Genomic DNA, 27429 nt, shown 5'->3' on the forward strand with positions numbered 1-27429 from the left:
CGCAAACATCGGCACTTGTATTGATAGGAATTATCCGGTATAATTATAAAATGAGAAATATGAAACAGATTTAAGGAAGTACGTTTTATTTTAAACTTGGGTTTTTGCATAGGGCTATCAGTTGTAAAGGCATTATAAACTATGCTTGTGTGATTAAATGATGGAAATACTTGACTAGGTGTTTATGGAATTAAAAACTTGTCAGATTTTTATAATCGAGGGTAAGTCTTGGTCGGTTATCTGACAGTGTGAAACATACATTTATTATATTATTCTGATTAAAAATGATACCATCGTATAATTCAGTTAACAAACACACATACAATTTTTAATATGAACGTATATTTTGGCTTAACATGATTCTAATGTACTTACCGTTTTCCTAAACATTTATGTAAATTTATCAACACACTGCTATGAGAAGTATTTAAAACATGACGTGTTTTGATAATAAGAAATGCATGAACAATAATTAAGGTAATCTGTCGCATAGTATTTTACAAAATCTCTCTATTATTTGAACAGTTCGGCAAGGATAACATAATTAAAATTACTCCTGATCATTTCATTACGTTGAACACAGAATAGAACGTTGTCTTGCATGTGCTGTGAGAAGTTTAGATGTTTTCTATGTAGCAAATTAATAAGAACAATCCAGGTTCAAGTAACAACAAAAAAGTGATTTATTTTTGGGAATGACTACATTTTGACAGTCGTCCTTTCTTTTGAAATACTTGTTCTATCCTTACAATCTTTCATGAATTCATTGTTTTGATTGCAGATGTGAGTAGACATTTTTTCACCGGTATGAGTCAAAAGAAGGTCCTGAGCGAGGATAACAGAAATAGGACTCCATCAGATTTAGGAAAGGAAATGTTAAATACCTTAAAAGAACGAGTCTTAATTGCCTACGTTTATTCTTATTAATCATATAACGTTTTGTCTATATTTCCTCTTATCTATCTACTCCTTTATAAAATGGCGATTTCTTGTATCACCTTGGCTTCATTTTGACAAGAGAAAATGAAGTATGCAAGACTGCAAATGATTTTACAAAAAGATTGCCACACCGTCCTGAAAACAATCGTGTAACAGAAAGTTAATACTCTTGCTGCGGGTGTAAGCATCGACAATTTCAATCACCAACACAATAGTTATCACTTTAGTAAAACACTACAAATGATGACATTGATTTTAGTAGGAAGAAGAAAATGATCTCAGCCAAATAGATGACCCGGAGGCTGCGGAAGACATATTCACAACTCGGATTTGGATGAAATCATAAAGCGGAGATTTAGATACTTAACGGACACAAAAGTAGAAGAAGAAACTGAATAAGACTTGGTAGACATTATCAATCGATGATTGGAGCATTTGGTGTACGCTTACAGAGCTATTCATAGGAAAAGCTTAAATATGCAGAAGTTACAAGATCTACAGTTCGGTCACGTCTTCCAGTTACAATATATCTGCCAGGTAATTGCAGCAATTTATGTCCTTATTCAAATGGGTTTTGATAATCGCGGAACAAAGACAGATACGCAGGCATGCCTAATGTGACATTGATAGCTCATTTTTTCTCTATAAACTCGTTAAGATTGTTAAAAATGTTGCATGCCAATTCGTGTTGCACAAACACTCGGTCATCAGATTAAAGTCTCACCTACTTGGAAAGCTAACTCCTCTTTCTGCATACAATGTCCATTGCGAAATTCACGAGAATGCGGTTGGGTCTACCTATAACGCTTTTAGAAAGGTAAGGGCAATTTAGGATGCTATAAACTGCATCTGTTCTAGGTTTTAAAGAACATTGTTCAAAATTTGGGTTTTACAACTAATGAACTATGGAGTTGATATATAACTTGCAAAATGCGTTTCAGGATGCTTATTGGGTAAACTTCTCGTAGAAAACTGCAGAACCACTCAAGAAGAGAACCGGGTTACCGATGTCATTGTGCAAAACTTGGACTTAGTGAAAGAATAAGATGCAAACTTCAAGGCTGCGTTGAAGAAATCAAAGATGAATATGGTAGGTTGTTTATATGTACATTATTGTCAATTATATTATTAAAAAAACTACTCGATCCAACAAAACGCATGACCCTTCTGTCTAAGAAAAAAATCGTTTTAATTTCAAACCTCTGAAGCACTTCCTCATAATTATCAGTACGTTTTGCTTGAGATACAGCCAGGAATATTGAAAGCCCGAATTGTATAAGAATAATACAAGGTTATCCAGTAAGCTGCACTTCTTAATTAATTGTGTTCGACATATGGTAGTTGATTGATATTAAAAGCTTATCATAAAGCAATATTAATGCTCACGTAAAATGATGCTTATGAAGTGTCAAAAGCTTAATTGTAGCACTGTGTACGAACACACATAGATATTAATTTTAATCTTGATTATAACAGTAATATAAGTATTAAATCAAAAGTGTATGAACATTTATCTGCGTATATATCCAAGGACAGTTACATCACTGAAAAAAAGGTTGCGTTGAATTTTCAATCAAATTCAACACGTTGGACACTTGTTTGAGTTATATAGATGATGTCGCAGCAGGAAAAAATGAGCACGATATTTCAACCTCTTCAGGATGCCTTACGTCAAGAATTTGACAGTGATAAACTTGGATTGAAGTTTATTATCTCAGATGTACAGTTAAAAAAAGGCATTGTTCATGTGTGTAAGTATGTATTGCTCGTTTTACAAGCAAACAAAAATGTTAACAGAGTTTCCAATGTGTTAATATTACCATGATAATATATAACTTTAAGCTACAGGAAACATATAGTTTAATTATGCCCTGATCGCAGAAGCCGGGATCGTTTGCTTTGCTTTGCTCGTTCCGTCGTTCGGTAGGTCGGTCAGTAAGTCCGTCGGTCATTACTAGAACATGATCCATATCGACTTTGATGTCAGTCGGTCGAAGGTTATGTTCGTTTTGACCTTGCAAATAAAAGTCTTATCCTATAGATACATTGAATGTGTTGGCGCTGAAGGTACCAAAACTCGCTAATTAAGTTGATGATGACCCGCAGATAACCTCTATCGATTTTGTGGTCTTTAGGTCAAAGGTCACGGTTGTGGTGACCTTGAACACTAACAGCCTGTCCGATTGGTAACTAGGGTATGATTGGGTCCAAGACTCTAAAGCCTTGGATGGAAAGTTGGTCATGATCATCAGATGAATCCTATTTATTTTGAGGACAGTAGCTCAAAGCTCACCATTTTAGTGACCTTGCACACAAAGAGCTTGTACGAACAAAAACAATGTCTTACAGATGACTTAAAAATGCCGATCAATATCAATAAATTAGTGAAAGTTACCTACAAAAACTTGGAGGTAAATATTGTAACTGCTATTACTATGAATACAATTATGTAAACTTGTGGCTGACAAACATTTTAACGTTATTATTATGATTTACAAATTAGAGGTAACTTGGTTCTTTAGCCATTGATGAAATGCGGAAAATGCAACTAGCTCCTCATTCAAAAACTTAAACGAATAACTCAACGACTAAAACAAACATTACTTCTAACTGTTGTTTTCGTCTTTTAGCATACATATAGGCAATATTTTGATTTACTTAACCGTACGTGAATGATCGTCTTATCTTTCCTACACAAGATTGTCGTACACTATTTATTTCCACTCGACGTTATAACCTCGTACAAAATCACATAACCTCGCACGTATTGTTTCCAGCCCGGAGCTATCAATATTTTATATTTGACTTAATGAAAACAAACTGATAATATATTTATTATAAACAAAACATTAATTTAAGGAATATAGCGTGTATTAAACTGTTTTATTTTACTGTTAAAGGCGCACAAGAAAAGTAATGTAAGAGTAAATGTATTTTTATTATTGCATAAGTTTTCGCGTGTATCGTAATTGTTATAACAAATTATCTGCCTTTAATTAGCTTAATTATATTCTAAACGAGTTATTGAGATATGCTTTATTGACAGAGATTATTAGAATTTGTACAAATAGTTCATAACACTAATGTGATCGGGCATACAGACGTTTTGCGTACATTCGATCAATGCGAATCGAGTCAGTGCCCTTTTGTGTTGCTTGGTAGGGTGTGTGCCTCTTGCTCAGTAACTGTTGGACCTTAGTACACTATGTGTCTCTTTAAATGTTCTGCCTTGTCAAAGATTTTTTGTTTATAACTGCTTGTTAGTTAAATGATTGACTGCTTATGTAGCACAACATGTAGCACTTATGCACCACATGAAATGGTTGAGGTCTCGAACTCTGGCATCACCATGAGAGTGGGCCTGATAGGTCTGCCTCAAATTCGTGTCTATAAGAATCTCGGCTTCTAGTGGTACGTAGCCTTTGCCTATTATCTTCCGCTTTTCTGATTTCCTATCAAACCATTTCTCACTTAAGCGAACTGAATATCATCTTTAACATAATTATATTTTCAAAATTTAACATATAGGATGTCTCCCAACAGGGCTCACAAAGCGTATTTCCACCAAACGACTACTCAGTTTGTGTATGCATTGCTGCAGTACAGACGACAACAAATATGTATATTCTACATGAATAATTGAGTCAAGGGAAGCACATTTTTCAAAAAAGAAGACAGTAAGCGGTCCCGAGTTGTTTGAAGTGGTGAGCCACTTTCATCAATTTGTCAACTTTCTCAATAAATTCATGATAATGACGATGGTTAAGTTGATATAAACCACATCCTATTCAACAGTACACCCTATTGCGTACTTCACTTGTGTGAGAAAAGATTTAAAGGAAACGTGTATATTGATAAAACGTGATTAAACCTAAATCAGGAAGTAAACGTAATTACAAAAACCAACTACAAACTACAGTCAACCTTGAATGAGATAGTGGCACTGAGGGGGTTGCAATGTACTTTTTCTCTTTTTTGCAAATTAATTGACAATTAAACAATGGTATATAAAGTGGCTTTTTCGTGAGAATTTTTTCTTTAAACTATTCTATTTTTTGAGAGATAAGAACAACCGTTGCTATATTTTGACCTGCTTCAAGTATTAATTAGAGAGCTTATCTATTTAAGTTATTTACTAAGTTATTCATTTCACTGTCATTATCCATTTTACTTGTATGCAATAACTCGTACGTATTTATAAAACGTGTTTCACAAGTAACAAAATCATGCACATGCAACTTTTTACAAGCTTTATTATTCATTGCAAGATTTGAAATAAAGCATAATACATGTTTCTACACAAGCATAAAATACATCTGTGTCTGTTAAATCATATTCGAATCATTTTCCCCTTTTTTTGAAAAATTGATCTGCATCTGTTTTTAAGCACTATAAATGCAAACCAAACAATAATTTATACGTTATCAAGTAATGGTTATATAGATATGTAAATACAAACGCGTATGTAAAAAAACATTTTGAGCGGGAGCAAAATGTTACATGTACAGATACATGTGGAGCACTTGTTGAGTTCTACTTTATCCGGATTTCAACTATATGCTAAGAGAAGAAAATCAAAAGGGAAACCTTTGATGTCAACGCATGAGTTTGCAAACGCCTTTAAAGAAAAGCAGCTACCTTAACGGATAGTTACACGTAGATGTGGCAGTACAAGTATGTGTCTTACAATCTCTCTACGCTTGCATTTAAAGCAGATGTCATACACGTTGCGTATACTAATTGCATAATCGGATAGGCACATACATGGACAACCTGGTAAAAAGAATGCATACAAATTATACAATGATAGAAACCGGGAGTCGTCGGAGGACACTGCGCTCGACTATTCCAATTGTTTGCTCATAGGTTGTATAAATTAGTCAATAATGATAAAGGTGACGATTATTTAACCAATTTCATATGTTGCTATCTGTAAAATAGCATTTAACCCTAACTCTTCTTATCAATTATTCGAAATCAAAATAGGATATATTAAATTCCATACAATTCAACAAATAGTAATTTGATAATCTGATATCATCGAAGAGACAGATCAGGATTTCAATCATTGACAACTGCATGGATGATTACCTACAGGTCATTAAATTTAAATGACAATATATACACGATTGCATATTTTAGTATATAAATTAAATACTTTTTCATACGATTAAGTCATATGTATTCGTTAAATTGTTCAGTTAAAAGTGTCCATTTCAACAAAAACATCATATGGCGATCTAGCAACAAGCTGCAAACGAAAGTAAGAATTAATATCAATTCAAAATATTCGTTAATTTCATGTCTATGGCTGGCTATCAAGCCAAACGTGTCATGGCATCAATCATGAATTTCATTCGTAACAATGTATGTTTAGGACTTTTGGAAACCCCTAGGAAACCCCGTTCACCAAAACTTTAGTTTTAAAACAATTAGCAAGATGACTTAACAATGACGTTTAGCTTCTCCATTAATTCTGTTCATAATACGATTCCTATATTAAAAACACATGCAGTTTAAGAGTTCAAATACCAACAGCACGCTTAACTGAAATAAAAAAGGTTAGTGTCATTTGATAAACTGTTAAAAATGACTTAAAAGCTTGTACCAGAAACCTTTTATCATCCATATCAATCCATATTAGTTATAATTGCACTTCGTACGATCATGCTTGAAGTACTGCTTAATTAATCGTTGGTCCGATATTTACCTACGACCAATATACATTTCGTCACGGTTATTGATGAAATCACGTTCAAAATCAATTTCTCCCGTTACAATTGCAAAAAGTGCCTTTCACGAATTGTCTGAACTTCGAATTAAAAAGTCCGATTATATAAGGATTAATGGCATTATTCAATAAATAAGATTTCAGAGCGATCTGTATTCCAACACTGAATTCTTGTTCACTTGAATTTGCTTTCTGCTTTACTATTAATTGAACATAGAAGTTGGGCACGAAGCTAATTATAAATTGATTTTCTGAAAGTAAATAACGATATTGTCTAGTTAGCTAAATGTTGAAAGAATGAAATAATCAATGTTATACATTTACATAATGTTGAGATATTCACGATTCAAATCTCAACGTAATAATAAAAACCTCTTTGCTGTTTCGGAAAACATCATTTAAATTAGTTTTAACATACCCTTAAATAAAGAAGTAAAAACATATACGTCTTACAAGCATGGCATGACAAAATAAGTATTTTTTAAGCAAAATCATTCGTCATCTATGATGATTGAAAATACTCTTCGGTAATTTAAATTTCGTATTTACTTAACTCATTGTTATACCACACGATTGGCTCCTCTATTACTCTCCTCTTTTTACTTTTACAATTGACAAAAGACAATTGTTTCTCACCGCTATTTTATTTTCCTCTTTTTACTGAACAATTGACAAAAGACCATTATTTCGCGATGATTTGTATTCTTCCAACAATGCTTTATACTCATTTATAGACTAATTGTTACCACATAATACACGGCTTATCTTCCGTATAAAATTAAAGACGAGGAAAAGATTATGTGACGCCTACATTCAGTAAGAGTAGCGCATTAATTTATTGATGCAAATATGAGTTATTACTGACGACAAATACATTTTGCAATATCAGTAGATCTTTGTTCCTATTTGTATAATAGAAAATGTATTAGATCAAACAATATTGTTTACAAGTTTACATACATAATTAAGTGAAAGTGCCAAATATGTTTCCCCTTCAATAAAAAGTGATTAGTTTGTAAACCGGTAGAGCTTTTACCTTTGCTAGATTTACTATTACAGCAATCACTACTCCGTTTTTCTTTTTAGTTATGTTATTCTAACATTTTGTATATACTATAATAAATTTAAGGCCACTTTTAATTTTTTATCTTAGTTACATGTCTGTTAACATATATGAACAAGGCAGTTACTTTCATAAAGAGCAATACTCAAACTGAAACGGCGGTGGCGACGCAAGGGGGCCTGTTATACAACTCCGTTTTCGTCGATTGTCAAGCTATTGCCACAAAAATGCATTGGCATTTATCTGTATTGTTTCGTGAATAGAATCATAAAAAAACACTCCATGACCAAACACATGTTTCAGAGCAATTACCTATGTCCACCAATAAGTAGGTAACTACATTAAAGCATACGACTTTAATAACGAGATATCTATTATTACAATGTAAAGAGGGCATTTTGAAATAGAAACAATTATTTATTATAGTACCAAAAATAAAGGCCAAAGACACTACGGCATTTAATGGGTATATACCTGTTTGTAGTTGAACATGATTAAGAAATCTGCATTTCGTGCGAGCATTTTCGCAGATCTTCTTTATAAAATAAGATGACACAAAATACATGAACCAAAAATGTAGGTTTTTCTAAAGGGTAAGTAACGTTCAAAATCCATTTTTCCTGAAACACTTGCAAAACATGCTTTTGACAAATTTTCTGAACTTTGTATTAAATAGTCCAATAATGTACGGATTAATAGCATTATTCAATATAAATGATCTCAGAGCGACCTGTATTCCAACGCTGAACTCTTGTTCATTTGATTTTGTGTTTTTCTTTACCGCAATATTGACAATTAATAGGGAACAAAGCTTATTATAGATGCTAATGTTATAGCTATCATCATAAGGGTAACATTCCTCTCAATGCGATGTTGCTTTGTTCTCATTGAATGATGTCTATTGTGTTTGATATGATTTGGATCTTTATCGCTTTTGAAATCAAAATGCTTAGACAGATTTCCTGCATCACTAGGTTTTTTATTCATATGCAAGTTTACTTAAAGTATTTTGTCCATATCCTCGACAAGAGCGATTTCGCCTGACAAAATGTCACAGGGATCAGCGTTTAAGTCATTATTTTAAATGCTTATTTGATCAGGTATTGATGGCTGACACGAAAGTTATATGGTAGACACCTCTGTATCATTCGCTGCTACATTGCTTTGCGTGTCATAAAATGATGTTTCCGCTGTATTTAAGGCTCTTATGTACCAGGTACTGTTACCTTCTTGATGGCCGTCTGTTGAACTTCCTTCTCCTTTGTAAACATGTTTGATATGTTTCTTGGACACCAATAGAGTTCTGAATATCAAAACATACAAAATTATACATGCGCCTATGACAATGATAAAGGTTAGAAGATCAAAAGCATGAAACAAAGAAATAGCGGTTTTTAATTGACTACAAGCAAATGGTTCAAGAAATATATCACTTTGCAGCCGGGATTGTTTTTGAATGTAACTGTAAAACAAAGTTCGATAATTTCGTCGGAGAATAAGACGCACGCTATAAGATCGACTATAACAAGCCTCGTTATTATGACATTTGTAGATGTTCTAGGTACTTTGAATCCAGAGAACATGACGGACAAGATATTTCCAAGTATTCCAAACACTATGACGAGCAAGGTATAAGCGATGGCCCCGGCATACCCTTTGATTTTTCTGTTGTTTAAGCTTTCAAGATCATCGATATAACTGCTGTTTCGATCCATTGCTTATTCTCTGACTACCTGAAAGTAGATAATGATAATGTCAAATGAATTTAATGTCCAAAGAATTTGAATTATCGATGTGACATATTTTGTTAATGTTAAGTAGCATAATGCATATTGAATCTCAACGTATTATCAAAACTTTAAACTTACTTCCACCTTTGGAATTGTAAAACACTTATAAAACTAAAGGCTCCTATTTTCCTCTTATTATTTTAACAATTGAACGGCCATTGTTTCGAATTTACCTGCATTCTACAAATAATGTTTATACGCTCTCACATATGAATTGTACAACCTGTTGATGACGGAGCATAATTCTTGGCCTATGCTAAACATATGCAGAAAATAAATTTACTGATACTGTTAAAATAAACTAAACAACCCGATAACGTTGAACGTTATAGTAAGAATGCTACTGTTGGATATGATGGTGCAGTTGCAGCTCGATAGTTATGTTGTTATTTAAGATTATGTTGAGCATGACGAAAGTGAAGTAGAACGTAGAATATTGTAAACATTACCTATACACTAATTCCAAATGCTATGTCCTATTCTAGTGCTCGCGTTTGATTATATTTATCTATCGTGAAAAAAATAATATTTTTAAAAATAATGTGTATTAGTCAACGAGACCCTTACAAACACAATGGCAATTTACTGCAATAAGGAAGATTAAATACTTGCAGATGCTGATCAAATTAAGCCAGATTTCTTTGTTAATCTTGATTTACTCAATGAAAATCAGTTTATTTGGATTATCATAAGCATAAGTTCAAAAACTATTATAAATATAAATATTAAGAAATTAAACCAAAACAAAACTACTGAGCTTAGCTTAATCAAGTTATATTAAGCGACATCCTTTTCTGAAGGATTTAAGGGTTTTCTAGCCCGTGGTATAACATAAAAGGATGTGAGTAAGCTATCAGCATACTACCATATAACTGCATTGCTACAGTGCTAAGTTGCCAGACCATATCACCATAATTCTAGCAAAAGCGATACAATCTAAGTAGAATATTCTTTTGATGAGTAAACAATATCATTAAAACAATAAAGATATCATTTTACAGAAAGAATAAACAGACTAGTAGGACTTTAACTAGCGCTAGATAACGTATTGAATATGTTCAAAGCTAATTTGACGGGGTCACCTGTTCGACGATGAAACATGAGCCTTGGACCGTATTCAATCAAAACCTAATACTCAACTTCATTTTAAGAATAGAATCCGAGTGTTATGATTGGACTGCAAACTTAGTTTGTCTATAGACTGAATGGACTCACTGAGACATGCCTAAGGGTATGGGAAACACGAATTTCAATGATAACCCTTAAGTGATGGCAGATGTAAATAGCAGCAGATGTTTGAATGGCTAGCCAGAATAGGAGAATGAAACCCGGCGACCCCGGCAATAGGGACATGGAATCGGCAAAAACCGAGTTAAATCTACCATTTTATGACACCTGACCGGTCCGGGCACCTACAAAAGACCAACGGCACTGAAACCAATGGTTACAGGACTGTGGGTTACATTATGGATACAATAATTGTTACGAGTATGTTGGCCAGGCTCACATCAAAAGCATTGAAATCAACCATTGTTGGCGGTTCCAGCTGTTTAGACCTGTAGCGTTCTTGTTAGGTGCCTGCTCTGCTCAGGGGACCATATGGAGATATTACATGGCGTATCTAGGTCTGACCTTAGTCAGAAAACATGGACGTTCTAATAAATACTATGTACATGAGCATACTAAAGGCTATGTTTGGTTGTTGTTTTTTAACATTTACTTGGTATGGTACGTCCGGTTGCGAACTGAAACAAGTGGAAAAAATTCTTATATACTTGTATAACTTTTCTAGGTTGATTATTTTTAAAAGTTACCCAATAAATTACTCTTACTAATTAAATGGGTATGTACGCCTCCTTGCTTTGTCTTCTTCCTATTGCTCAGTGTGGCAGGTCTTTGAATCCCCTCGTCCAGACAGCTGCCTTATCCAGGTATAACCTTATCTTAACTGTATAATGAAATAGACACACATCGAATAGGGAGTGGTTTGTTCTGCTATTACCAGACGTAAACAAAAATAGAGTTAATCATTTAAAAGTTTAAGGTTAGCATTGACGCTAGTGAAAGTCCAGGCCCTACATCGGCTTTGTCGACCTCATATTATAAAGCTTCTACTGTGGTTGATAGTAGCTTAAGTAAAGCTCATTATAATATGCAGAGATTGCACGGTACAAAATACATACCTTATGCTAACTTACGTAACGCTGACATCTTAGCTTGTACTGAAATATGGCTTTCTATTTACAGTGAGTTAAAATTTCTGCTTTTGTATTCATAGAATAGACGGACAAAGTGATTCGGCTGAAGATGTCATTGGCGTTATCAAATTTGACATTTCTAGACTAGAGCGACGGGATTCTGACATAAACGAAAATGAAAGGCTTGATTAATGTCTTCTGTTTTGTACTTTTTACAGAACCCTGTCCACGTCATATGACTTTGAATTCAATTTCAACAGAATATCGTTGGCGATTGATTCTGGTACATGATATATAGTCATTACAAGTCATGTGATTTGAACTTTGAAATTTATAAGGTTTCATCTCGACAAAAGATGGAGTCCGTATGTCAAAAATTAAACTGTCACAAGTAATCCTTGACGCTATTAATTTTACCGAAGCGTTTGATTCTATTCTCGACTTAATCGTAGTTCTATCATCATATGCTATTTTAAAATCGGGTGTTGAGTAAAAAAATCATTGGTCAGTTAGTTCGTCATTTTCCTATTTATTGCATTTTTAGATCTTCAAGATGATCGGTCGGATCATATTCGAGCAGACAATAGGACAAGGCGACTGTGTCGAACTTTGAACGCTTGTCCAATTATTTAAATGAAGTTTTTTCACACAAACATTTTTTAATGCTTGTAAATTCACTTAACAAAATATGACCTTTTTATAAATCATGTATGCTTTCAAAATTGGTCATGATTTGCACTAACGACCCCCATAAGTTTATGACGCAATTTGCAAATAACTCCGTCAAAGACGTAGAGCATACATAGTGGCAAATGACCACCAATGACACGAAAGCAAGCAGATATGCAACCACGTCAATAGTCTTGTTAAAACCGGCAGGCTAACAAATCATTAAAAACTTGCTTTGAAACTTCGGGAAAGTACCGTCTCTTTAACAGACTTAAGGAAACAATCCACAAGTCCAACGTCTATATCCAAGTATATACCTTACACACACACATCCTTGTAATGATGGTACTTCAAATCGAACACTGGTAAGGCACGTGTTCTGAATAACATTTTTCATTCATTCACATAGGTACGTTATGATAGATGTATGTTAGTGTATAGCTAATGTATTCGCCCAATCGTAGACTATCATTTTCATCACGTGACAATACAATTTATTTCCGTATAGGGAAGCACGCACGTACAACAGATTCTGTATTTGTTCTGTATTGCACGATTCAAAGGTCCAATGTAAAACTATGATAAAAACCGAAACGCGTGAAAAGGTTCCGAATGAAAATTGGGATCAACAGACTTGATCAAGTTAGAGTGACATTAATCCTCTTTAATAACAATTTTAATTCTCGTTTGGGTACAAACGTCAACATGTCATCAAAATCTAATATTAACGCCCTATGATAAAAATATTTGGAATAATAAAAGTATAGAAAAAATAAGTTATTTCACATTGTTTTATACAATACGGCATATATTTGGACTCGTACACCATTAGGAAATCCATATTGGAGTCGACTAACGGCTCGTCCAATATGATTTTCCAAGCCGTGTACTTGTCCAAACGTATATTTGTATTGTACAGAATAATGTTAAATAACCTATAATTATTTTCTTAGAATACGTACAAATTTTGCTTTGATATGCACAAAGCATGGTTTTCAAAATAGCATATGTTTACGTGGTTAAGAAAATCAACCTTATTTTGTATTTGACGTCTTATATCACACATTTCGATTAAAATGTATCAAATGATATTAGAAGTATAAAAAAGAGAATTTAAATGATTTTTGAGTCTTATGTAAGGTGTATGTACTTGTACAAGATTAAAAATTGAAGTTGGTATCCAAGATAATTGTGTGATCTACGTCCTACAGTTATGTCTAAGATTGTAAAACCTTAGCGGAATGAAGACTACATAATCACGAGGAAAGAGTTTCTTGCGTGAGTTGGCCAGCCGCAGATAAAGATATTTCTGAAATGACTTTTATAGTCAAGTGCAACTTTACTTGTGTTGAATTGTTTTATTCTTTCTAGCCTTTATTAACAAACAAAGCGCCTTTCAGTAAAATAGAGCATTTTTAAATGATTACTAGCAATTGAAATATCATTTTGTAATGTCTTCACCTTGGAACAACCATTCTGTTTACATTTTACACGCTTTTTATTGATGTTTTGTCTGATCATATAAACCGTCATATCAGTTTACAATATAAATGTTTATTTACGTAATATAGCAGATGTTGAGATCTTTTAAATAAATATTCAGAAATCAGGCTTCTTAAATATATGAATTGTGTAGATGGGCTACCAAAATAATTGATTATGTGTAAATTCTTGCTTGCTTTTACAGATAAATACACAAAGGAATTTTACACGACAAAAACACGGCACGCGCCTCATTTCAAAGTTTGGAACGTGACCGTTTGTATCGATTTTCAACCGACGTGATAAAAAAGTATTTCGAATACACCAAACTAAATAACATCTCACAAACAGCCTCACTCGTTAGATAATATTTTTTTCTTAATAAAGGTATGAAAGTACAAGTTCTTGAATTCATGTAGGGCTGCGATTACCGCATTGCAACGGTCAGCGATACAAAGTTCACTCGGGGGTATTCTTTTACCTTTGATTTTTTCCCATCGACATTTTTAAAGATAGATAACAATACTAGTTATCGATAGCTGAATGAGAAGGATAAGAATAACCAGTCAATGTTCGATTAAGAATGTTTTTGAAAGCAGTGGTATGGCATTGGCAAAAAAATCTAAAAACGTAATATGCAATATTCGATTTTTAAAAATCCCTTCTGCAACAAATTAAATTATTTCGAAAACAAAATAGAAAAAAGAAATATACTGTTGCTTCTTTAAGTCTATTTCATTTGCTTCCGGGACCATTGAGGATACCTGACCAGAGGGCACGATCCCTGCGTAAGCTTGTTATCTTTCCGAGCTACAAGTTACGCACAGTGCCTGATGGTCGGATTTTCTAATCTAGAACGGAGTCATATAAATGAGTATTGTCCAACGCGCTTTAATTTTAACAAATTTTAAATTTTAAATTTAACAAAAGGTCTCACGGTTGAAACGTAGTATTAATAAAGTTATTTAATAGAAAGATTAATGATGGTATTGTTCGGATATGTCATAATTAAATTTCTCACAATAAATTATAGACAGACATATCATTTTATGGCTTTAATTGTGTCGCGTGACTCATCAACCATGGATGTGGAAGGTCGAGCTTTTTAGCACTTTCCACATGATCGGTAACTCATATATGGTATGCAGATTGTTACGGCTTAACTGATGCATCTACAAACAATGAATATAGGTCCCAGGCGTTTTTGCGGTTTCAATAAATCACACACGAAATAATTGTATTGTAATATGTGTATTTAAATGATACATTGTATAAACATTGGTCAATATGAAACAATAGTCTATCAAAGAAAACAGAGGAGAATGAAGGAGCCTATCGGTTGGTCTAGCATTGAGTTCCACCTAGTATGTTTTCAATTACAAACTTATTTGTTCAAAGCCAAGTTTAAGTAGATTTGAAGTTTACACAATATACTTGAGAATAAAAATGAATTTAAACTTGAAGTTAAAAAGTATTTATTATATATCATCAATTCTTTAAACACCAGATTAATAAAGAAGTGTATCTTAATGCAGTAACTTAATGGATAATAAAATGGAACACAACAACAGTCATAACGATGATCTCGAAGCATTAAGTAAAAAAAAATTGAGGAGTATGCCGGTGCAATCGCTTGTACCCCACTCGTCATGGTGTTTTGCGTTTTATTTTCCGACGAAATTATTGAACTTTGTTTCACGGTTATATTCACAAACAAACCCAGTTGAAAAGTGATGTATTTATTGAATCATTGGGTTGTTATCACGTCAGGTTTCATGCCATTGTTTATGGCTGTTGATCTGTACCGGAAGATTTGTCGACCTTTTGCATGGTAATTTTCCATGTAATCAGTGATGATTTAATTTATGATTATCGTTATTGCAGCAATGGCTTTTTGTGTAAGACAACTTGTTATTTTTGATGTTGTTCACGTAAATGTGACAGAAGCAGAAAGTAAGAAAACAATTGAAATATTCCATTAAACGCACTCACAAGACCCGGGATTAAAAACCATGATTACCTTATTCCATTATCTTGATCTTTTGGCATTTATCATAGTTATTGGTGGATGTATGGCGTTGTACATGTTGATATCAGGAGCGTTATAGATTTCAAGAATATATCAATCGCGGTTTTAAACGAAAGAGGACTTCAGCAGACAGAAATCAAGATGGTGCCTGTACCAGAACCTGGTATACAGAGACGTCCAATTATGGCACGCTCTACACACATTATGATATAGAAGAGTCTACCTTGCAGCCTTCATGTTTGCAAACTTATTCTGATCCCTTAATTTTTTTATCAGGCGACAATGCTTTTATGACGGATATCGACACTCATCTTTATATAAATTCTCATGGGGAAGACAAACCTTATGATGCCAATAAAACGTTTAAGTTTGTAACATTCAAAAGCGATATTGATCCAAAACACAACAAAGACAAAATACTTTGTTCAAAGGGAACAAAGCTATACCACGTTGAAATGAAGATAACACTGATGATGATTGTTTTATCAATAGCATCAATAGTTAGCTTTCTACACTACTTCATTGTAAATATAACTGTTAGGCAGAAAGCAAGTGTAAGCGAACAGGAATTCAGCGTTGGAATACAGATCGCTCTGAGATCATTAATATTAAATAATGCCATCAACCCTTACATAATTGGACTGTTTAATTCGAATTTCAGACAATTTGTTTACGGCTTTGTTTGCAAGTGTATCGGGAGAAATCGACTTTTGAACTTGATTTTATTAATAAAATTCAACAAATGCATACTTGGTGATCTTATTGCATATTGTTTCTTTATTAAACATACTTCAAATATGATATAACAATGTGCAAAGAACTTTGTTGTTATCAATTTTAATTACATATTTAAAATTAAGAATAATATTTTGACTATAATTCTAAAAATATCCCCTTTAATTTTTCATTTATTTAAATTACAATCATACCTTTATGATACATTTCGTTGTTTACTAATTAAAATGTTAGGTTTTAATGAAGTTATATTCTTATTAGTTGACATTAGTGGGAATTGAGCGCATGCTTTTCAATGGGGTGGTTTAACCAATAGTGTTTGTGTTCGATTCATGCATGATACACATATAAGAACATTCATTTTTGTCAATTACTCGAATATTCGCTATTGAACACAGTTCTGCGTTGTCGATAAAGTTTCGATTTCCAGAAAGTTAATTCAAGCGAGCAAGAATTAAGTGTTGGAATGGAGATCTCTCTGAGATCATTGGTGATGAATTATGCCCTAAATCCTTATATTATCGGATTGTTTTATTCAAACCAAACAACTTGTCAAAGGTACAATATGCAAGTTTTCGCTTAGACAGATCGGTTGAGGTCTGGTATGTTCTTGCTAAGTATAAACAAAGTTTTTGTGTGCACATCACTGCCATGCAAGTATGAACTTATTACACATTCAAATCTTATTCCCTATTTACTTCGGTTGTCCACAGGCGTCCGCGTTCATTGTAAACGTTTGTATCGGATTTGATACCTCAACTCCATCAATTTGCGTCTAAAATTATGCGATATTAGCGTAAAATACTAATTCTGGAATGGGTAAAAACGTTTTTTGGTACAGGCATTTAGTCGTTTTCAAATATATTTTTAGAACAACCGTTATCGGACAAATATAGAGTCTAAGCAAGGCTATTGATAGTTGGTTTATTATTTCTTTTTGTTTTGTAATGTGTTTAAGGCTATATTTTCGACAATCGGAATTATTTCCTGCCAAAAGTTTGCGCGTGCTTACATTTCCAGAACAGATGAGTTAAATTTTCGTGTTCACTGTTGCAGATTTTACATAGTCCGTCTGAATAATTCATTTTGCTAAGTTTTTGCTGCTTGAAAATCGTTTGGTGTAATATTTTGAATTGCAACTGTTTTGCTTTTAATGACGCTTTTGATTTGTTTAGACAACTCCAAATTTTGGTCCACGGAAGGTAAATATTTTAGTTGGTTTGTTATTTCTTTTTGTTTTGTAATGTGTTTAAGGCTATATTTTCGACAATCGGAATTATTTCCTGCCAAAAGTTTTGCGCGTGCTTACATTTCCAGAACAGATGAGTTAAATTTTCGTGTTCACTGTTGCAGATTTTACATAGTCCGTCTGAATAATTCATTTTGCTAAGTTTTTGCTGCTTGAAAATCGTTTGGTGTTATAATTTGAATTGCAACTGTTTTGCTTTTAATGACGCTTTTGATTTGTATAGACAACTCCAAATTTTGGTCGACGGAAGAGAAATATTTAAAATATTATTCCATTTTCGTTCACTTCCTGTCTTTGAAGTTTTACTATTAAACAGTTGGTGGATGTCCTTTAATTTTAAATCGTAGTAGTCTATATCTTTGCCTGTTTTTCGGCGGATGGATGTTTTCAGATATTTTTATTTATATGTGTGTAGTATGTTTAGCTTTATCGGCCTGTAAACATTTTGTAACTGCCGTTTTAATTGTGGTCCATTCTGATATCCAGTTTCGTTTGTATTTTAATTACGTGTATAAATCTTTATCATCTAGAAAGTTTTCCTGTTCAGTACTCCAGATATATTCGGGATTTATTAATTTACTCTTTGTGAAGCATTTTTGCAACAAAATGCAAAATATAAACACTTTACTGTTAGAAACAAAGTGGCGTATGTGGAAAAGTAGAAACTGCATAAACTATGAACAGAAATACACAGATATTAAGCTGATGTTACTGGACATTAAAATATCTACTATTGACCAATTAAAATGGTCTGACAATAACCGGTCAGTAGAACTAGTTAAAGAGCTCTTTATTATTTGATGTCTCTTTTTGGCTCTTATTTTCAGAATTTATGACACTTAGTCAGAAACCTTAAGGACTGTTGTCATGTGTAAACTTGTATAAGTGTTTACCAGTTTTGCTATTAAGCTTTAGCTGTTATTATATATAATTTGTTGATAAACATCCGTTGCCTTATTTTACTCATTTGGATATTATCTTATTTCGGATAAAATAACAAAATCATACGAGTACAATGTAAATGTTTATAATGATCTAAATCATTAAAAAGGCACTTTTGAAGTGCATTGTACCTGCTGCTATGCTTTTACCTCTTTTGCTTTCGAAGGTAAAAACATTTCAAACACATATTTATTAAACATATGCAATATATAGTACTGCTATTCTAAATATCTAAACATTTTTGTCGAAACTGTAACTTGATTACTGCATGCACTTTGAATATTACTGTTTTTGAATGTTGTAAGGGCCTATGGGGATGGCCCCGACACCATGGTCCCTATAACGGTGCAAATAAAAGGGGTACTCGAGACCTCAATAAGAAAAATGACCAACCATTATCATTTTTCAAAGCTCTGTAATTGAATTAGATAAAATAAACGCGATTGCAAACTCTTGATGTGTTTTATATGTAGAATGATTGACTAATTTAAGTGATATATTAGGAAACTTATGTGTGTAGTATGTTTAGCTTTATCGGCCTGTAGGAACAATGTTTAGCCTTTTTGATGAGTTCATGAAAATTCGTTGTTTGGAAAATAAGGGTTCGTTATGATTTCCTAAAACTGCAATTAATGTTATGAATAAAATAACTGACATTTTACATAACACATACATACATACATGTATACATGTATACATGCACATATGCAAATATGCTCACAAACGCACATACACACATACACACGTACGTACGTACGTACGTACTTATATGCTACATGCACACATACACACGTACGTAAACACACATACACGCACACGCACGCACGGACGCACCCACGTACGCACATACATACATATATACATACATACATACATATATACATACACATATAACACACATTTTTGACCGGTTAATAATGGGATAACCACCTTGGAATGGTCATAGAAGCAAGAGTTTAGTTTATCACGAGTCTGGGGGCTTTAAATTGTTTGAATGCCCAAAATATCACACATGTCAAATCAAAACTATGACAACATTAAAATATCAGCCTCATCAGAGCCAGCATCAACTTAAAGAATGATCAGTGAAGAATAAAGTTAAACAATAACATATAAACCGATACAGTAAGTTCAAGTACTCAACGACTGAATAGGAAATACACATGCATACGAATAAGTGAAGCTATAGCAACAGTGCAAGCAAGGTACGATTTGTGTATACAAAATTTATACGATGATCTACACAAAACATATCCAGTTTAAACGCAAACCCTGTTGGCAAAGGGTCAACGCCAGAACAGAAAAAAACAAACGTTCATAACCCCGACACATGAAACGACAACATAGACCTCAAAACTACAAAACACAAACAAACGTTGGTCTCTATTGAGTGAGAAGAGCAAGTATTACAAATTTCTACGATAAAATTCTCAATTAAAGTAGATAGTATTCCATTTCAAATATGTAAGACATATTTATTGTTCTCCCAATGTATAAGTTATAAGCATTGCTCGACACTTTTTATCGCGTTTGAAAACACGTTAATTGATTTGTTAACACATTTCATTAAATTACTGAAATTTAATGCTAGTGTGAAGATCAAACAGGTTGCAGTCTACGTTACCCTTATGCAAAGCAAACCGTGGACATACCTTCGTGAAGTGGTTGCCATGACCTAAATTCGCACAGCCTTTCCCCTATAAAACGCTACGTTTCAAGCGCATGAAGTTTTGGAATGCCACTTGGATTGTCCATCATGGGTGGCCGTATCGGGATTCGTATGTTTTTAAATGTGAAAAAAAGTTCTTTGCAGTATGAAGAAAATAATTTTAAAGCTTTTTTTGCTATGTCTGCTGTGTCTTGTATATGGTATGTCTTCATTGTTTTTAACGTTCTGTTTCTCTCGTTGAATACCCGATGAGCTTTTGCTTTTGCCTTTAAACATGGTAATCGTATATCGACCGACTTGACGATATAGTTTCCATTGCTTTATAAAACATCCTAGTTTTGTTTTAAAGCAAAAACTGCAATAATTAAGATATCTACATAAAAATGCGTACGCAACCGTTGAGAGTGACAGTTAAGTATTTCATATTCATCACAATACATAATCAAACATCAAAGTTCATCAGAACGTACAGCATTTTTCACTTACTTATATAAGTAAACTCCCTTTAACATGCTATCTGAAAGTTTAAACAATATATTTATGTTTGATAAATTCTGCATTGGTAAAGAAGGAATTTATATATGTAGTACATCATTCTATTGATTGAATAATACACTGGAAGATGCAGGTCCGATCACAGGAGTCAAAATTTAACGGCATATGACTTATTCCCATCAGACACTGGAAGAGAAACATACACCATGCTACACAACATAGACAGGCCACAAACGCATTAAAATAGTTTATCAATTCATTATAAAGTGTTGCGCATAGCGCCTGTGAACGGTCGGCTAAACAGTTTTCACTTGGGCTTTATTTTATTTCATTGACATTCTTCAAAAGAAGTTAAAAGTAATGAGCCATTGTTTTGATCGCTGTGTTCGAATATCCAAACGTTTAGAAATAGCAGTCAATGTTCGAGACTGTGTGTAGGCATTTCCCTTACAATACCCATTCATGCAACATATGAATTGATAATGAGAAACCACAATTATAAATTACTACACTGTTGAGACTGCTAGTATGTTTCGTATGATTCCGGCAGGGATCGGATTATCTGACTTGAGGGGGCAAATGCGTAAGCTGCCTAACCTTACTAGTCAGGTCTTTGCATAGGACCTGATGGTCAGGTTGACCTCTCTAGAACGAAATCACATAATTGTTTTTTTAAACGTAGTGAACAATATGTTTTGCAATGGATACATTAGAGTTAATTGTATCACTAACATATGTACGAAGTAGTAATTTATAATGAAAAAAGTTTCAAGCTGAAAATATACTGCAAACTGTGTTTGTCATCAGAATATATATATAGGTATCGGTAGAATCAAGTGCTGCACCCAATGGATTTGGTCACATATATTTTTGCGGCTTCGATAAATGCCACACGGAAGATTTGTATTGTAATGTGCGCTTATAATTTATGTGAATAAACTTTGGTTAGTATGAAACAATGGTTTTTAATTGTCATTAATGTAGAGGAAAATGAATACCCTTCCGGTTTGTCTAACTGGAGTTAAGTGCAGGAATTTATTTGTCTGGTAATATCTTCATTCAAAGAAATTTGCATATCATTTTGCACTAATAACATTCGTTTCAATCTGAAATCATCGTAAGTGTAAGTGTTACATTTTCAATTAAAACTTTCTTTGTTTAAAGGCAATTCAAGTAAATTTGGCACTATACGATGTGATTGAAAATATGTTTAAACGTGATGTTTCTTATAATTTAACATCGACAACATCATTTACTTAAACATAACATTTTAATACATTAACTGGTATTGTTATTTTCTTTCAGGACGTCAAGGCGTTATCAAATGGAACACAACAGCAGTTATAACGACGATCTAAAAGAAATAAGTAAAAGGAAAATTGAAGAGTATGCCGGTGCCATCGCCTATACCCTTGTCATCATAGTGTTTGGAATACTTGGAAATATCATGTCCGTCATTTTCTATGGATTCAAAGTTCAAAGGACAACTACACATGTGATAATAACGGGGCTTGCTATAGTAGATCTCATAGCATGCGTCTTATTCTCCGACTTAACTGTCGAACTTTGTTTTACAGTTACATTCAAAAACAAACCTGGCTGCAAAGTGATGAATTTCCTGAACTATTGGCTTGAAACCACGTCAGGTTACATGTTACTGTTTGTGGCTTTTGATCGGTATCGGAAGATTTGTCGACCTTTTGCATGGCAATTCTCAATCAAATCCATACACATTTCATTCCTGGTTATCGTTATTGCAGCAATGGTTTATTCTGTAAGATATCTCATTATGTTTGATGTTCTTCACGTTAACGTGACAGACGCAGAAAGTGATAAAACAATTGAAGTTTTCTATTGCACGCACTCAAATGACCCTGAATTAAAAACCGTCATTACCTTTTTCCATGTTCTTGATCTTCTGACATTTATTGCAATTATTTGTGGATGTATAAGTTTGTATTCGTTGATATCCAGAGCTCTATGGTTGTCGAGAAAGCATACCAAACACATTAACAAAGGAGAGGGGCGTTCAAAAGACGGCCATCAAGAAAGAGCCAGTACCAATTCATCTTATACTGGAGTCAGAAATACTGGAGAAAAATCCAGTTATGATACGCGAAGCGATAACATAAAGAATGATGCAGTGAAGCATACCAAGCATCCGTCATGTGTGCTACCAAATCAAGATGAAATCAGCCATGAAAAGCTAGATTCTAATGCTGATTCTTTGCTAATTTATCAGGCGACATTGCTATTGTCAATAACGAGGACAAAATTCTTAAAATAAACTCTCACGGAGAAGTCAAACTAAGTGATGCCAATGTAACGTTTAAGAATTTTACTTTCAAAAGCGATAATGATCCAAAATATAACAGAGACAAGATATTATATTAAAAAAATCAAAGCAATACCAAATTGAAAGGAAGGTTACCCTGATCATGATTTTCATAGCAATATCATCTTTAGTTAGTTTTGTGCCCTACTTCATTATAGATGTTACATTAAGGCAGAAGGAAGATTTAAGCGAACAAGAATTCAGCGTTGGAATACAGATTGCTTTGAGATCATTTATATTGAATAATGCCATCAATCCTTACATAATTGGACTGTTTAATTCAAAGTTCAGACAATTTGTAAAGGACACCTTTTGTAAGTTTATCGGGAGACACTGATTTTGAACTTGGATATGTTCAATTACTATCAATTACTCCAGAGAAATGCATATGCAGTTGACGTATATTTATATTGTAACCGTTATATCAAGACGTTCTTACAATATGCTCGTTCGAAGTGTATATTTCTTCATTATTATCAATAATAATCTTTAACTTTAAACTGTGTGTATATATTTTGGTGTGCATGTATTGCGCTTTATATCAAATGTGCATGGAATTAAGGAAAATGAGGTAAATGATTCTGATACAACATGAACCGGTGTATTTTTATGTTTATGTGAATTCATCTTTTATTTCTTAATGTACAATAAATAATAAAGCTTGTTGAAAGTTGAACGGGCATGGTTCTGTTACTTTTGGAATGGCTTTTTATGAATACTAACAGTTAACCTTCTTTTACAGACGAGTAATTTCAAATGCAATTAGGTTTGCATGGTTAAGAATATAAACCTTATATTTTTATCTGACCTCTTATACCAGTCATGTTTATAAACATGTACCAAATGATATTAAAAGTATGAACAAGATCATTTAAATCCTTGTGGTCTAAGTCTGTGGTGTCTTCTTGTGGTATGTCTCTGTTGTTCTGTACATGATATGTCTCTTGTTGAGTGTCTGATGGGCTTTGAACGTCTGCCTTTTTTAACAGGGTTATAATAAATATATTGACTATCAGGTTTTACCCTGTAATTTCCATCGTATTACATAACATTTTATTTCCGTTCGCCACCAATTCACTTTTTGAGTCCTACATTAGGTGTGTGTACTTGCATCAGATTGAAGACTGTAGTTGGTAGCCATGATACAATGTCTACATCTTACAGTTATGTGTGGGATTATGTAACTTTGGCGAAAATGAAATTGACATAATCTCAATCAAAGCGTTTTATTTCGTATGACTGCCTACCCGTGCACGTAGATGAAGATAATTTTAAAATGACAGTGATGCAACATTTAATTGTAACTGCAGAAACTCACTCGAGTGGAAGTACCGGTTATGTTTCGCAACTTCTCTATTACAGAGACCACTTTACAGATTTTAGTTAATCTTTGTAGAGCATTTTCAAAAGAACTACTAACAACTGAAATAAATTTGATGATGTTTTGACATTAATACAACATATTTTTTTCACATTTCACACGTATTTTTATGATTTTTTTATCTAAATATATTAAACGTCAAATCAGTTTACAATGTAAACGTTAATTTATGCAATAGAGCAGATGTGGAGTTTTATTAAATAACCACTCAAAGATTTGTATCAGTCTTCCTAAATAGATGTGTACATGGGAAACCAGAATGATTGTTCTCCCGTACGTAATAAAAGGGCGGACTCCAGGCGGAATCGAGGCGGAATTGGAACGGAATCATCCCTTTATCATTTGTTTTTCACATTAAGAGATAGAAGATAAACAATTTCCATGTTATTATATGAACACCGCATAACCCCTGTAAAATAAAAAATGCAATTAAAATATAAAACTACAAAGAAAAGTCAAAAACATACTGAAAAAAATACATGACTCCATGATATAAATTAACACTCAGATTTTTTTTAACTGTCAAGTCCACTTAACATATTACTTATGACACTTTGTGGGATATTACAACATCAATCACTTATATCAATTGAACTAAACTCGGCCGAGTCGGCTATAACTAATTTACTTCCACTCGATTCGGGACCATCATGTACAATACTGTGCTACAATAGTTGACTCACCGATAAGCCTCAATACTGGTTTAATTGGTTGTATAAAAAACAACACTTGATTGTTGTCAAGACAATCACTCCGTTTCAATTTTTAAGTAAGAAATTTAGTATCATCATGGCCCTTTCTTTGCTTGGTCTGGGTACCGAAATCATAGTTGATTATTTTAAGGTAACTAAGCGTCGCCGGTTTTTTCCTTTCTCTACAAGAGAACTGCGATAGGCCGAAACCCTAAAGGAAAATGTACGAAAAATGGGTTCAATAATGGTCCAAGGACACACCTTTAGGTGCATGTTTTTGAACCGCAAAGGACTATTACAATGTATACGTCAAGCAGTGGGCTAAATTTCAATAAAGAACAAATTAGAAGAAATCAGAATGGCTGATTACTGGCGCTGACAGAATGGTCACAGATAAAAATACAGTCTATTAAACAAAGACAATTTGAAATACATAGACAAGTGTAACCGACTCATTTCAAGTTTTAGGTACACATTATATTGAAAGTGTTACTATAAAGGCGTGTTAGTATAGTTTTGATCTATTTACTGTTCATTGTTCAAACGTCGTTATAGAACCAAGTCTCGGAAAATTTGAGCCCATGATCACCTTATGCGGGGTATCCTCGTGACAAAACGGTTGGCTAAAGATCACAAAGGACCTGATTCGCAATGATCAATCATTGTCATGATGATTTTTAAATGTAGCATAGCCTATCATTTTCCAGTTTACCTTCTGTTTATTAGCATATCCATGTTGTTTTTTCTTTGCAACTTTTACCGTTGTCGGGAACAGTTTATCAATGAACCCCTCAATCCAAATTGTGCACTATTTTACTGGTCAATGAATACGGAATGTGTGGGTATTAAACATGATATGGGTCTTCATTATGTTCAGGTTTACTTCCATTTAGGCCAGGGACTGCCTATGTGTGTAGCTTAAGGTATATTACATTATCCATATATGGAATGCAATTTTTTCCTTGGACGTATTTCTTAATACCATTTAGATATAATCCGTGGACAGCTATAACCCTTTAGTTACGGCTTAGACGAGTGAACTTTGAGAGCAATTGAACTATTTTTCTCTTAATAAAATTAGCAAAATTACCCTCATATCGCCTAACTACGGACGAGACTCATACAATAACAATAAGGACTCTTTGAAGGCTTTTGTTTTCTAAATACCATTAAGCGTGTGTAAAAAGTGTGTGTTGCGTTCTTCTAATATACTGCCCCTAGAATATCTTAGTAATTCTGCTTAAGGGTGTCTACTATAACGTTCATATTCGCCTAGTATAACCAATCCCTTGTACATTCTTGCAAAAATTAACCCAACTCCTTACTAATTTTAGGAAACGTTTCATTTAAAGTACTTGCTATGTACATATGTTCTTTCTTCTCCCTACTATTTCGCCTTGATACAGGTCAGCAAGTATGTAGATACTTCTCGTATGATCCTGGTATGACCTGCTAATAAATACACACTCCGAATGAGGGTCGGTTTGTTCTGCTATTGTCAGAAACATTAAACATTTGAGTAAACTTGTTGGTTGTCTATGCCTTTCCTTTTTACTCCTTTTTCATTACGTCCTCTACATCGTTTCTGTCAACGTCTGGTTTTAAAGGTTCTACTGCGGTTGGTGGCAGTTGAAATAAAGTTCACTTTACAGTAAAAAAGACATACTGTATGCTGACTTGCGTAACCTGATATCGTAGCTTTTACTGAAACATGGCTGATATTTAACATTGAATCTGAGTAAGTATTTCCTGCTTTTCATACTTCTTAGACAGACCAACTGACCGACATGGAGTTGTCATTACTTTCAATAACATAATTAGTGTTACACATTTGTACAAGAGCGACGGGATACTGAAGTTTGCGACAAAGAAAGCCATTAGCTTGAACTAAGTATAACTAATGAATGTTTTGTTGAGTTCTTTTTACAGAACTGTTATATACTAAACATCTTGTTCAATATCGTTTAAGTTGTTACATGAATCGAAATCGCCCATAGGTAAAAAACGAGAGCGAAATATAACACTAAGAA

The 27429-nt window shown here is 33.5% G+C and overlaps 1 protein-coding gene across 4 annotated transcripts; it reads left to right on the forward strand.

The window, feature by feature from the left end:
• LOC128206121 (bombesin receptor subtype-3-like) lies at positions 1-24154 on the forward strand. Of its 4 annotated transcripts, XM_052908386.1 has the most exons (5): positions 1-221; positions 782-1476; positions 1881-2029; positions 17812-17838; positions 22297-24154. In XM_052908386.1, exon 5 carries the CDS (start codon positions 22316-22318, stop codon positions 23276-23278), a length of 963 nt encoding a protein of 320 aa, XP_052764346.1. In that variant the 5' UTR covers positions 1-221; positions 782-1476; positions 1881-2029; positions 17812-17838; positions 22297-22315; the 3' UTR covers positions 23279-24154. The 4 variants fall into 4 exon arrangements, 3 of the variants coding, with proteins under 3 accessions (XP_052764346.1, XP_052764345.1, XP_052764347.1); XR_008256390.1 differs by lacking the exons at positions 17812-17838; positions 22297-24154 and adding an exon at positions 2600-2672; XM_052908385.1 differs by lacking the exon at positions 17812-17838.
• The last annotated feature ends 3275 nt before the right edge of the window (positions 24155-27429 follow it).

This window comes from Mya arenaria, chromosome 10, assembly GCF_026914265.1.
Source record: "Mya arenaria isolate MELC-2E11 chromosome 10, ASM2691426v1".
Classification (NCBI taxonomy): domain Eukaryota; kingdom Metazoa; phylum Mollusca; class Bivalvia; order Myida; family Myidae; genus Mya; species Mya arenaria.